General features: G+C 38.9%; 1 protein-coding gene across 3 annotated transcripts in view; it reads right to left on the bottom strand.

The window, feature by feature from the left end:
• Positions 1 to 2,047: 2,047 nt before the first annotated feature.
• The window catches only part of LRP5 (LDL receptor related protein 5), a 161,034-nt gene continuing 148,195 nt past the window's right edge, over positions 2,048 to 14,886 (bottom strand). For 2 of the 3 annotated variants that reach the window (XM_084520081.1, XM_084520080.1), the window contains exons 17-23: positions 14,458 to 14,583; positions 12,379 to 12,615; positions 11,555 to 11,665; positions 9,455 to 9,700; positions 6,058 to 6,197; positions 3,140 to 3,237; positions 2,048 to 2,500 (exon numbers count right to left, since the gene is read on the bottom strand). In XM_084520081.1, the coding sequence (XP_084376207.1) occupies positions 2,239 to 2,500; positions 3,140 to 3,237; positions 6,058 to 6,197; positions 9,455 to 9,700; positions 11,555 to 11,665; positions 12,379 to 12,615; positions 14,458 to 14,583 (1,220 nt within the window). In that variant the 3' untranslated portion in view covers positions 2,048 to 2,238. The remainder of the gene's footprint in view (positions 2,501 to 3,139; positions 3,238 to 6,057; positions 6,198 to 9,454; positions 9,701 to 11,554; positions 11,666 to 12,378; positions 12,616 to 14,457; positions 14,584 to 14,886) is intronic. The other variant, XM_084520079.1, reaches the window with a different exon arrangement.

Raw genomic sequence — 14,886 nt, 5'->3', positions numbered from 1 at the left:
ATTGACGTGATACATAAAATATCTGTGGATCTAAAGTCATGATTTAGTTCACTGAAACATGATCACATGAAAGTGCTCTTTTTTTTTTTTTTTTTTTTTTAACCAAATCATTGACACTTTTTCAGAGGTCTGCCAAGTCATCCTAAGAGTTACAAGCTATGACCTTGTCTCTCCTGGCATGCTATAGTTACTAATGTTGACAGGGGATGGGAGAAGATAACCCGTTCTTAAACTCCTATCTCCAATACTGTATTCTCCAATTCTGTATTTTTCTCCACAAAGAAAATGGTGGGCATTATCTTTTTGCCAAACGTGAATCTCAGAAGTTTAGCCATGAAGTTAATAAAGGCTACTTAAAAAGTTTCAGTAATACACCAGTGCCAGTACAAATATTATCCTTGAGCAACGTAGGTCAGGAGACAGATCTGGACTAACAAATCTGTAAACACAAACTGGATCAGAACACTGTAGTCCCAGCCCCTAAGACCCCAATTCAATTTTGAACTAAATTCAAAAAAGAAAAATTTTTCATCATTGCCACCAATATTAAAGCTGTCAAAGACCCAACACGTCTGTTATTCAGCAGCTGCAGAAACAGGTGCAGGTCTGCATATTCAGATCTTCCCTCAGATGTCCAGGTAGGCACTCACATTATCATCATCAGAGCTGGATTTGTGAGTGACACGCAATACCCAATCCTTGTTGTTACAGCAAAAGAAGAATCAAAGCAAAATATACATATACATATATATATATATACATATATATATATATATATATATATATATATATATATTGTTAAAAGGCACAGATTCTAGCCCTGCATTCACAAAGGGGTTTTTTTGTAGGAGCTGGAATCATGAGCACTTCACTGATCGTGGTGTCCTGAGGATACAGCAGTTTGTTGGAGAGTTTTGTTGTTTTATTGTTATTAAGAGAATTAGAAATATGTCTTCTCTAATTCCTGTGCTTTTTATGTTTCTAAACCTGAACTAATTTGGTGGAAAATTTTGATGACATGACTAAATTGTTCAAATGGCAGGCGTTTTGTTTTTGAGCTAGGCAGGTAATGTTTTCTACAAACACAGATTAATAAGCAACAGCTTTCTCATTTAAATGAACACAGGTCACTGTATCATCCCACTTTGTGAAATGAACATCAAAGACGAAGCAATTCTCTGATCAGTTCAACACACGTAAACATCTCAGAGACACAGCACAGTGAATTACTGGTCTTTTGGATAAAAACTGAAGTACCACTGGTTTTTGAGAAGCAGTTGACTATCACAGCTCCTTCTCAGACAACTCACCAAAGCCTCACAGAGAAGTGGCTGCTAGGAAAGGATGAAGGAGCCTGGTTTCATCACCATTAAAATGGTGAGTCTGAGCAAAGCTGCAGCTCATCAGGCATTTCTCTCTGCTTAAAAACTACATTAAGAGCCCCTTGATCTCTATGACAGGTCAGTGTAACTGTTTTTACTACCACACGTTCAAAGTGGGGAACTGACTGGAGCTAAAATAAGCTTTTGGGGGCTGGATATCTTTTTAGCTAGAATCAGTTCCAGAACTGAAAACATGCACTGTTGGCATCAGTTAGGACATAACTGTGGGCATAATTAAGCTGGAAGGTTTGGCTAAAATGAGGACTCTTTCAGTTCAGTGCTGAGCAAATGGAGAGTGAGGTTCAAAATCCAAGTCTCTGTATACACGTTCTGCTGGGAAGCATTCAGCTCACTTGAAATAGGAGCATTTGACGGCGGTACTCTTTGCATGTTTTGACCCAGTGGTGGAGAAAGGATGAGATACTGACAAACAATTCTATTTAAGCATGTCTTTTCCATGAATATTAGTCTTTCTTTAGTGTCCTCCTCCCACAAGCCACTTAACTTTCTTTTCTCACATTAGCAAAAATAATTACACACATTTTGCATATAAAAAGGTGACAAAATTCAAAAAAGCTCAACATCCTCCCCCCACCCTCCAGTCCTTTGGAGATTAACTCAGTTCCAAGATTTCAAAAGGCAAATATGGCACAAAAGAATGGAAATTAAGTTAAAAAAATCAATTTTATAAATATTCTTCCTCTGTACAATTTTCACAGCCCCATTCCTCCCACCCATTTTTATTCACATTTTTAAAAAAAATGTCCCACCCCTATTTAACTTTAAATCATAAAATATATATTTTAAATCTGTTCATATTTAAAAATATTTACAGGAAAAGTTCCTTCTGTTGAGGTCATGAGGAGTCTGTACAAGGAGAGGGTGGAGGGGGGTAGAGGTGAAAATAGCTTCGTTCTGTGGCAGGAGATGGAGGGCAACTTTCTTCTGCCGACATATACTGGCTGCGAGGTGTGGGTGGAGGGGGATAAGGGTCTGAGTCTGAATTTAAATCTATATAGTATTTGTTGGCCTTCCATCGGCTGGTAGTATAGTCACTGTCACACACATCTGTGCTGCATGGGGTTGTGGGTGGAGCTATCCCTCGTATAAGGTAAGGCCTGCAAAGAAAATGAAAAAGAAAATGCACGGGCATTAGTTGTAATTTGGGGAAAAGGGAAACAAAGAGATTGAAAACAAATGCCTTTGTGTTCCCAGTCAAGAGAGCTGTTTATTCATTCTATATGAGCCATAACTATGGCTTTCATAGAAACCAAACAAGAAGTACTTCCACTGTGCTAAATTTGAATGGCACAGTCACCCACAGCCAGCAGAGCATTATGATAGCCCCTGACCAGATGGATCTATAGATCTGGACAGCCAGAGAAGACCACCACGACCATTTAGTCCAGTCACTAACAAATAGGTCAATCCACCAAAGTTTTAACAGAAAACACCGAAATTCTCTACACAGGATGCTAAGGCACCATAACAAAGCAATATATACATTGCACATGTTTTATTCTTAATCAGCAACACTGTGTTGAAAGGTGTTAAACCCTGTTATATCAAAATAGGATGCAAATCTATTGTTTAAGGTCACAGCTGGCATAATCTAAATTTGAATGGTCATTTATGAATGGAGGGAAAGATGGCATTTTTACCTTGTTCAAAACAAACAAACAAAGTCCAAACAAGAACATTTTGCTTAAGATCCAAAACTAAAGGACGGGTCAACAGAAAATTTATCTAAGCTGTACCTGTAAGATCTCGTGGTTGAAGGAATGTTTGAGGAATAAAACATCTCTGCATTATACAGGGAGCGATCAGTAGCTGGGGACGGAGGTGGGTTCAAGATCTAGGAAAAATAAAAAGCAGTATGTAAGTCTGAGTTCATTATACAGCTCTATTTATTTTGAAAAGATTACTCATGTCTTCAACAGGTCACTCTGCCTTATTTTGGTTTCATTCCCTTGCTGTTTGGATAGATTAATGCATTTTTTAAAGGTCACATAAGTTCACTATGAGAGATTAACTCTGGTCTTAGGTACATTGCAGGTCTTCTGTGTTCTCGTGGTAAAGGGAATTTTCTTCCTTGCTGCACTCACTGTGCTGCTGGAAGGCTGATGTAAAGCTGGAAACTGGACCCAGTTTTTATGAATCTCAGTGCAGTTCCTTGGACGTAAGGACTGACATCATCCTCAGCAAATGCTAATAGGAAAAAAGTCTGTTCGACCTCCAGGTCTTAAACTTACCACCATACAATAGTAGGGTCAGGAGGCCCAGTTTGGCACAGTTCACAATGCGAAGAGCCTAGGAGCTAAGAAATAGTCACAGCCTGCCCTAGCCTGTGCGCGCATGTACATGATTGCTGATAACCCTTAATCTATGAAAACAGCTTGTTATGATTCAGGATAAATAGAATTCCTTTAGGGTTCTTACCCCTCTAGCAGGAAGCAGAACCTGTGACATGGCCAGCAGGACAGTGGCCTAAAACTAAGGAGAGTGCTTCATCCCTTCCAATGCAGAAAACCATTGCATCGCTGCTGATGGCAAGGCCTTGCTACTGTTGTGAGCATCTTCTGAGCAGCCTTTCTAGGGCATTCTGCTGAGCTACAGCCTGCCACAGTAACTGTGACAGCATCCTTCCTCAGCCTCTGTCCTTCTCTCGCAGTAATACTGTAAGATCACTGGAACAGAGATCATCCTTTACGTCTTCACTGTGCAGTGTCTATCAAAATGACTCCTGGCCATTGAGCTGAGCTCATCAGCACCTACAATAATACTGATAATGTGACTAATAATGTCAAGCCCAGCATCCAGACTTCATGTGAAGGCAGACAAGCTTGAATACCACACATTGCCAGCTGTGGGGGATGATAACTAATTGCCCCAAGAACCTCATCCAGAATTCTACTTCTGAATCCTCTTGGTCTATCCTGATCTGCATCAACAACACTCCACATTCAGATAAAATACAGCAAAAAGTGTCAGCCAGGATGCCTGTGGCCAGGTTCTCAGATATATAAACTAGCATAGTTTCTAATTCTTCCCTAGTCTGTATCAGACTATCCATCAGTACTACTAAGGTGTATTAAACAAATATTGGGCAGTGAGGGGGAAGCCAAGACATCTAGACACTCAGACCACTTGTCTTTGTTGTCAACATAAAGCTAGGTAATTAGTTACCAGGTAGAACTGACCAAAACATTTGGATCAGCAGTAAAGCCCTGACAACAGCCTCTGTATAAGAATCTGGCACCCCACCTTTCCTAAACAAAAGGCTGATATTGTCCCTTAAAGTCCTGGCTCACAAAGCCCCAAACTGAAAGGACAGAAGAATTACCAGTAGCAATCAGGTTAGTTTAGGCCAGCAGCCTTATTGAAGAGTCTGGGTCAAATGTAGATACTATATAAAGGCAGAGCCAGGATCAGCTTTTGGGCTTCTTTTGTCTTTCAAGATTTAAGATTTTTTCTTTTCAATAAATCCACCTACATTTTTTCTATTCATCCTTTTTAGTGTGGCACTGACACAACAACCTTGTACTAGCATGAAATTGTTCAGCAAGTTTCAGAGATGCTGGTGAAGCATGAGACAAACTAAATTAGGAGGTCCGCTGAATTCCAGTATCTGCTAGCCATGACTAGCTTGGCTTCACTGAGAAGGTAACGTAGAAAATACGTCTAACCAATTTTACCTTTTCAGTTAATAAGCTCATCACAGTCATCTCTCCTCCATCTTTACCCTTCTTTAAGGGGAGACAACATGCCTGTCACTAGGCAAAACCCCATCAATCAAAATGCCCATACATAACAGTTTACATGTACACAAAGGCACATACATGTACACCCACACGATATGTGGGCTCCCAATTAAACACTAATGAAAAACCACCTCAGCAGCTAGAATATTAATTTTACAAACTTGTGCAAACAGAAAAGTGAATGGATTTACTGCTCAAAAGCACTAAGGAAAAAACTGTCATATGACCAAATACTGGCAATGAGTAAACTTAGATCTCTCCTATGTATTCTTAGAGCTTCTTTTCCATTCATACTATACATCTTTGAAATCAGGAAATTGATCTGGGGACTAAAATTCTGTCACTTCCAACAGTTAAAAGCCACAAGCAGGTTAAGTTAAAACTGAAAAAAAAAAAACAAAAAAAAACAAGCAAATATAACCACCTCTTCTGGTACCAGCATTTTCTCCCAGTGTGAACACTTGGTTCTTTGATTCAATAATCATCACTTCAGGTAAAGAGCAAGCTGAGCTTATTTCTTATGCATTTTCATTCTACTCTTTGTCTTTTCATTCCATGTGTGCCTGCTGTATTATACAGCACAAAATGTCATTGGGCCACTGACATCAGTTCACAAAGAGCAAAAGAGGTACAAAGGTATCTCAAGACAGAAGAACAGAAATGCTCAGGAACAACCCAACTGAGTATCACTCTAATAACAAAACATTTTAGACATCATATAGTATTGTGTAACCTTGGTGAAATACAACAAAGCCCTTTTGTGAAGTTCAGCAGGTGTTGGACTAGGCCTGTATTTTTCATAAACAGTACCACCCAAGAACAACTGTTATTAACTTCCTATGTAGTAGCAAAAATTTTCATCTTCATTTTCTTGAGAAGTGGATCTAATTCACATCTATATTTTCAAGACATACCTGAGGGTAGAAAGTGGCTTTAGTGCTGGATGAGCTACTAGAAGAAGCTCCAGTAACGTGATTTCTGTCATACAAGGGGGCACCACTGCTTCCTCCCATGAGGCTCATGGAGCTAATCATAGACTTTCCACAAGAGATGCCTACAATGAAACAGAGACAAAAGCAAGGTTAGGCAAACCACAACTTCATAGAATCACACAATCACAGAATTGTCTAGGCTGGAAGAGACGTCCAAGATCACCTAGTCCAACCTCTGACCTAACACTAACAAGTCTCCCACTAAACCATATCACTAAGCTCTACATCTAAACGTCTTTTAAAGACCTCTAAGGATGGTGACTCAACCACTTCCCTGGGCAGCCCATTCCAATGCCTTAACAACCCTTTCAGTAAAGAAGTATTTCCTAATATCCAACCTAAACCTCCCTGGTGCAACTTCAGCCCATTCCCCCTCATCCTGTCACCAGGCACGTGGGAGAACAGACCTATTCCCAGCTCACTACAGCCTACTTTAATGTCCCTATAGAAAGCAATATGGTCGCCCGAGCCTCCTCTTCTCCAGGCTGAACAAGCCCAGCTCCCTCAGCCGCTCCTCGTAAGACTTGTTCTCCAGACCCCTCACCAGCTTTGTCACCCTTCTCTGGACTCAGTCGAGCACCTCAAAGTCCTTCTTGTAGCGAGGGGCCCAAAACTGAACACAGTACTCAAGGTGCGGCCTCACCAGAGCCAAGTAAAGGGGGACGATCACTTCCCTAGCCCTGCTGGCCACACTGTTCCTGATACAAGCCAGGATGCTGTTGGCCTTCTTGGCCACCTGAGCACACTGCTGGCTCATATTCAGCTGACTAAACAGCTTTCCAACCACTCATCTCCCAGCCTGTAGCTCTGCTTGGGCTCTGCCCCAGGTGCAGGACCCGGCATTTGGCCTTGTTGAACTTCATACAGTTGACCTCAGCCCATCGATCCAGCCTTTCCAGATCCTTTGCATCTACCGATGCAAAACAGCAAACAAGTCCACAGCTTGGCAAACCCATGCAACTCGGTCATCACTTTTGGAATGATCTTTTATATAAAAACTTCAGGATCACAAGGAACAACATATTTTCAAATTTATGTTTTGTAAAGAAAACATCTCATCCCCAGACCACCTATTGTATCTCTGCAGCAGTGAACTCCTCAAAAACAACTGTCACAGTGCCGAGGAAGGGATCTCTAGAACAGCTGATCCAAACTTTCCACAAAATCGCTAATTAAAAAATTTTCCAATTAAACAAACTCATGCATTTGCCAAAAACAATCAAAACAAACAAACAAACAAACATTATACATTGCTTAAGAGAAAAAAGGCAGAGACCTACAAAGTTTTATTTTTTTTCATTTCCATCCAAAGAAATTTAACTGCAAATTCATGAACAAGAGCAAAAAATAATTAACCTTACTGAAAAAAAATATCATTGCTTAAACTGAAAATCAACAGAAGAAAAAGGAAGGAAATCTGGGTGACAGGAAAAGGGGAAGAAAACATCCTCCCATCTGTTTAATTCCATGATGCACTTAAATCAGGCAATAGATTTTCAGCTTCTTCCTATCAGAATATCCAGTTCTAATGAAAGAGTTTAGTTTGGAAGTTTTCAGAAATTTTTGAGACTTGGGACATAATATATTACAAGCAGTGACCATTTGTGAGCATCTTTTATGGCCACTTTGCTTTTTTGAAATGCCATGCTATTAATAAATTATGTCTTCTCTTTAGAATTAACATCAATGATAAGATTTTTCAGATGTTGTAATTAAAAAAAAAAACAAACAAACAACAATACAGAGACAAAAATCTATGGCAGCAGGATTAGGAAATAAACCCAACAAATATGAACAGGGATCAGAATGACAACTCAGATCAGCACCCACGGTGCTACAGATTAAAAACCACTAATACTTTCTTTAATTAAAAAAGCTTTTATATGAAGTCCAATTCAGAACACCACTGCAAAGATTTCACCTGCAATGATTTCATCTTCAAATTTTATTTCCTACCACAAAACCTCCTGATAACCATAAAAGCATAGTTTAAACAGGAACAGCTGACCACAGTCATTAAAAAGCAAAAAAGAGTATCTGGTTGTCTTCAAAATCATGGCTAGAAGAAACCAACAGTTAGCACATCTCAAAATCTTGTTTATATGAAGAAATGCCACATCTTTTCACTGGTCTGTAAGTTTATCATTTATCTGATTTTAAGATGACAGGAAAAACAGACTCTAAGCACTCTGAAATATGGATTTCTTGCATTCTGACCCTGTCTGGTAGGTTTACAGGTGACCATTTACATTACAGCTTCCTGAATAAGAAATATTCTTTCTTCTCAGGCCTTTATAGTTAGGAAATTATTATTTCCTCTATGAAAAGTATATTTTATATTTGTAAAATCATTCAAAATACATCACTTAAGTGTTTACTTTGGGTTGTTATCTATTAGCTGAATATCCCAGCCTTTTTAAGTCCTTCAGTCTCATCTTAATATCTGCATACAAGTCTCTGGATCGGTGTTTTGATTACTTTGCAAGGTAGAGAAGTTTTGCTGTTTTACAGATGGAGGACTGAGACACAGAGAGAATACAAATACTTTGTCCAAAACAAACAGGAAATTTATCTCAGAGATGGACTAAACCAGAGGGGATGTTTTCGTTACATTTCAGGCACTGAGCAGCCAGACTGCAAAACCACACCCAGACTGCTTATGTTCTTCCACATTTGTTGTTGTAACTTTGGGGAGGGATGTTTAGCCCCTGCTTTAATGTATTACATTAGCCTAAGCTTCTTCACTTCTTTTCTCTGGTTCTTTCCACTGCGAAAGAACTTATCCACCCTGAGCACACAGGGGAAAGCTGTGTGAAGACCTTTGAATGTACAGGACGGAAACAAGGACATCGGAGTACAAGGCACAAAGAACAGAACAGAGCTCTCACTAAGACCCTGAATGGCACAAAGCATTCTTAGTTTCCAATACTGTGCATGGTTCACTACTCTTCATAGTGTTTTGCAGGCCTCAAGTAAGAAGTATTATGCAAAACACAGACTCCATTACATACACCAGGAAGTTAAAGGGGGTGTTTTTCACAGGCGAAGTATTTATATAGTGTCTATCTTCTTTGATAAATGTGTACATGCAATCTAGGGAAAAAACGTAGTTAAAAATCTAGTGATTTTCTAGGTCCATAGTGAACTGCATCTAGTAGTTTTTGCAAATTTGATCCAAATCACAGATTTATACCAAAACCACAGAGCAGATCAACAACACCATTTCTGCTCTTTGAAATCCCTACCTCTAGGACGATTAACCTGCAAAACCTGTAAAAAATACATATATCTAGACAATGTAACTCATTAGGGTTCTTACCATCCTTACCAGTAAAAGTGCCATGCTGAGAACTTCCTGGAGCGATAAAGTTAAGAGGGACGTGAGGGGTTCCACTGACGTACTCATGTGGAAAGGGGCTATTGGGCCCGGCATAGCGCTGACACACCACTCGCTGGCAAACAAAGTACATTCCTCCCATGACAAATAGGGACAGTATTATCCCAATGACAGGACCGATGGCACTGCTGTGGGGTTGTGGTTCATCTGAGGCTGGCTTTGTTTTTTCTGGAAAGAGAAGGAAAAAACAAGGAGGTTATTAAACATGGCACTATGTATGACGCTGTCCCAGAGCATGTGCAGCACATCAGTCAGCTCCCAGTCATTCACACAGTGTCTTTGAAAGTCTCTGCACCAAACTCAGGCATAATTTTATCTATTCTGATTTAACACACAACACACCACCATGCCCTTCCTTACCCTCCATGTACTTAAAGAAGTCATACCAAGCTACTCTCCTTTCTGTCTAGCAATTCGTCTCGTAATAGGATTCCTTATCATGTTGATATAATAATAGCCCATGCAGTTTTATTTACTCTACACCCTCAAAATCTGTTAGAGGACGCTCATAAACAATTCCTTATCCATAGAGGAATCTGGTCTCCCAAAAGCCATTTGGACTAGCAATACCATTAAAAAAATAAAAGTCTTCACTGGTGGGGAAGCTATGGTGGATCTCTTCATACCTCAAATATCCCTTAAACAGAATACTTTTCCCTCCTAAAATGTCACTAAGTAACTTGTTTTCTAAAAGGAACCTTACAAATTGGAGGAAAAGCACAACTCAAAATACCTTTAATACTTTCTACTTTTTATTTCTTTTCCTCATATTTACAGCCTAGTGTTAAATAATAAAAAGTGCTGCAGTATTTGAGATGAGTTTTGTACTTCATCTCATATTGACTATGGGCAACACATTCCAAATTATTCCCAAATTCTTGCCTTTCAGTTGAAAGAAATGCAGAAGAACTGAAATTTGAGAAGGAGGATAAAGGAAATACAAAGATCTATCAATAAACTTTTAACAGCTCAACAAGAATTCATTTCTGTTGTACTTATTAGTTCATAACAGCTTTTATTGCAGCTGAGGACGTAATCTTTAAATAGGCAGATTAGTTCAGATATGATACCAGAAAAAAGCAAAGACAAAATTAAAACATATTCCTAATTTAAAGCACAAAATTCTCAATTCTAGCTTTTTTTTTTTAATGCAAGATTCTTATCCTGAAAGTAGCAAACATTTTTACTACCTACTTGACTACCATTATACGCTCCCTTAATCTGCCCCACTGCGTGAAACTTCATGCACTAGTCACCCAGATGACACAAAAAAGGGAATATGCAAGCAGAGCAGAAATAGGTAACTTTTACTGTTAACTCCAGACTGTACAATAAGATCCAGCTAAGGACTAATACAGCAACTGCTGTCAGCATGCCTGTAACTTGCATATACCTCCTACTGCCCTGAGAATTCAAAGTAACATTTTTGTCCAGAAAAATCTAGGTTTCTCCTTATATTCTTTTCCTACCTGCACTTTAAGAGACCAGCTTGTGGTCTTTGTGGACACTTGCATGTTAGTTGCTCCACATAATTAGCCTCCAGCTCGAGTCTGTAATTGCAGTAGATAGGGCTGCATATTTTTAAAAGCTACCCCAAGCTTAGCAGCAGCTGTGCATCTTCCAAAGAACTCAGTGGAATAGCACATAGTGGAATCAGGTCATTCTGGGTGTAGATCAGGCATATCCAAACAAGGCAGCATTATCCCATACTGGATTTTAGAACTAGCCTGAATTAACACTGGGATTTCTGTTTATCTTCACTACTGCTATTATTGCATTATCTTGAATAATGGCACTGCAGACATGCTGTGCTATGCTGCAACCTCACACTCTTTTGCCACACAGATCAATGGAAGAATGTGGGTATGTATAGCAGCCAAATACAACTGCGAGAGTATAGGGCCAAGACTCACTGGGTTTCCCTGAAGGAATATTCCTACCCAGAGTCTGAGGCTCTGCATATAGTTGCAAGGTATTACGCCTGAAAACAGAACTCTTGAATCTGAAGCAAAGACATCTCACCACAAATGAGCTCATCAGATCCATCGATGCAATCTGGAAAGGAGTCACATTGTTGCTTCAGGAGGATGCACTGGCCACTGGCACATCGAAACTGATTGGGCAGACAAAGTGCTGCACAGAAAGAAAAAAAAGATTAAGCACTACTGGCATGGCAGCACCTTAAAAAAAACAAAACATGAGACATGTCAAGCCACAAATACGAACAGGTATGAACCAGAACACTTGTTTTGCTGCAGTAGGTAAAATGCAACTGCATTTCTCTGATTCTTCCTTCTTCTTATACATCCTACTTAGTGGGACTAAAATAAAATTCTGATCCCAGTAACACCACATCCTTTGTCAATTTGGTCCCATTGGTGCAAAATTGGGAATAAATCAGCAAGGATCTTTTACAATAATTAAGAAAGTGTAACTGATCACCTGCCATTTAAAAAATGCAGTAACTCGATATATTATCAAACATTATATACTCTATGCTATCTTATGCCACCCTATGAACTCTTACTCAGCTAAGTAACTGTTAAACTTCTTATCTATATACAGAAGTCTCCATTTTAGTAAAAAGGGCTTGTTAATTAACTCTGGAATCTCTGTGATGTCAAAGTATATTAAAGGATCAGTAAACAGAGTTCTTATAGTAACCAGCACCCCTGGAAGGTTCACTGTATAGAGAAAAACAGAATCATTTGATAGCTTAGCTAGGCTTATGGGTAACGCTTTTTTTCCCAATTTGAAACTAAAAATCATAAATGTACATCAGGAATAATTAGAATCCCAAGTAGGTGCTTATGTTAGAGCCAAGAGGTAAGGAAAATGAATCTTACTATCACAATCCACTTCATCAGATTTATCTTGGCAGTCAATTTCTCCATTACACCGCAAATGTGCATCAATACATTGTCCTTTCTCACACTGGAACTGGGATGCAGAGCATATGGGGCAACTATCTTCATCACTCTGGTCATCACACTCTGGAAATCCATCACATCGCCACGCCATTGGGATACAGTCAATTTCTCCAGTTGCACAGGTAAATTGGTCTGGGGAACAAGTTGGAGGTTCTGGAGAAAGAGGAAACAAAGCACATGTGTGCATTCAATTTTAGCCCTTTTGACACAGTAAAATGAGATAGACTTTTTCCACAGACGGAGAAAATCATGCTTATGCATTCACTTAAGTTCTTCTGTAAAAATGCAAGCTATTTTTAAAGTGCTGCTATCCTCCTTCATTAAGGAAGAAACGTTCAAGAATGAGATGAAGTATAATCAAGAGCTTGAAAAACAAAAATGCAAGTAAAAATCCAAATGTGCTTGATTTTTCAAAATCCTATGATTTCTAAGTTTATGAGTTACGATTTGGTGTAGCAATACTGAGGACTGCAAATAGAACCAGTGACCTGGCAGCTGTAGGTAAGATAAAGATTCCAAATATACACATCAAGGTAGTTCTTGAATTAATTTTGATAGGAACGTCCTGTTCAGATAATTCAACAGCCAGATTACTAGTTCTGTCTGAATCAAGAGCCACATACGATTCTATGATTTGCTACATTACGGCTTCTTTTGGCAGGCACAAGCTTGCATTTAAAAGCTCGACAGGAGTGTTCATGAGGGTACATGGACAAATATTCTCTAATCAAAATAGCTACAAATCTGCTTGGAAATACTTGCTATGGGCTGCTACTACTGCAGACCAGATAGATCAAAAAGCTGTTGCAGGTTTACAGGATTAGAATAAAAACAAACAAACAAAAAACAGAGACTGAAAGGAAGGCCCCTTAATTTTTACATTTATAGAAGATAAAGTAGTGAGATATAATCTCCCATAGGCCATGTTTTTGTTTTTAAACAAAAGTACAGCAACAAATATAAGTAGATTGTTTTATTTTCCCTCCTGCAGATGTAACAGCCACTACTCTGAAACCACATAGCATGTTGTGGTCATGGGAAAGAAAACAGTTTATAATAGAAAGGACTGTCCCATGGGAGATCAGAGCTCAGCCAGAAGAATGAAATCCACAGCAAAATGAGTATATAAAAAAGCCAAGACAACCAAAAGGGACAGATGACTGAACACAGGATACCACCCAAAAAATAAATATTTTTTCCCCATTTTAAATTCCCTCTACAAGAGTAAGGTAACAATTTTCAAAAATCCTGGGACTGGAAGATCGAAATCTAAAGGGAAAGCCACATGGAAAGACAAGAGCTACCTTAATTAAAAAGGACTACAACTGAGTTTTTGGCCTCTCATTAACTAGACAGAACAGTGTTTCATGTTATCAGGCCAAATTCATTTGAAAGACTAGAGTGGTGTGGGAATCACATGCACAGTTTCTGCTACTAGGTTATCATGGGTTGATTCAGTATGATGTTATAAGCAGTTGTTTATAGCACAAAGCTGCCACATCATAAAACCTTAAGAAACTCTCAGTGGAAGATGCAACTGTTTTAAGGTCTAACACAAGTATTCTGCATGCAACAAAAAGTCACACGTCCAAAAACTTAAGCAGAAAATCAAAAGGTCACATTTAAGACACAATGCAGCATATCACGTCTAAGAAAACACTGTGTGTAAATTCATGTTCTGGATTTGAATGCAACCTCCTGCAGAAAGTTCATATAATTTTATACCATATACAAGTCACAAATACCTTGGTGGACAAGTTGCTTGCATCAGTTACCAACTGATTTTGATCACTCTGACTTCGTTCATTTAGTTATTTTTGAAAATATCTTATTTTAGAGAGAGAGTTCTCAAGACCTATCAGCGTATCAGCTTGTGACATAGTCAAGACCAATTTTCCGATGGTTCTAAGATCTCCTCAACCCCATCTTTTTTTTAAAATTAATATTATTTTTTTTAACCTTTAACAGTTGTGCTAAGAAATTTACATAACTCACCTCCACAAGTTAAGAGATTCTGTAGAAGCACAAGGTGCTCTGGACATGAACATCTTGGAGTCCCATCCCCTTTGGCAATGCAGATGTGCGAACACCCACCATTGTCACGGGAGCATGGATGTGCAGCTGCAGAAACATACAAGAAGGAATATTGGTATTAAAAAAAAGCCTAACTACTAGCTAAGGCAAGCTCACAAAACCACTCATAAAGCACTTCTGTTTTTAGTAAATAAGATTTCACTAAAATTCATAGGATGATAATTGCAGGATTTTTCAGGTCTGTGCTCAAAAGCTGATTTACTGCTACACAAGGACTACGTTTCTCCCAGACACAGTGATATGGAGACCTTTAAAGGACTTCTAAAACAAATTTGGGAGCTCAGGTGAAAAGAAGTGAGAAAGCAGATTTGAGAAGGTCACACTTAAGAC

The sequence above is a fragment of the Aythya ferina genome (assembly GCF_964211825.1).
Source record: "Aythya ferina genome assembly, chromosome: 5".
NCBI lineage: Eukaryota > Metazoa > Chordata > Aves > Anseriformes > Anatidae > Aythya > Aythya ferina.
Note: the sequence above shows the minus strand (reverse complement) of the source record. Positions and strands in the feature narration are given on the sequence as shown.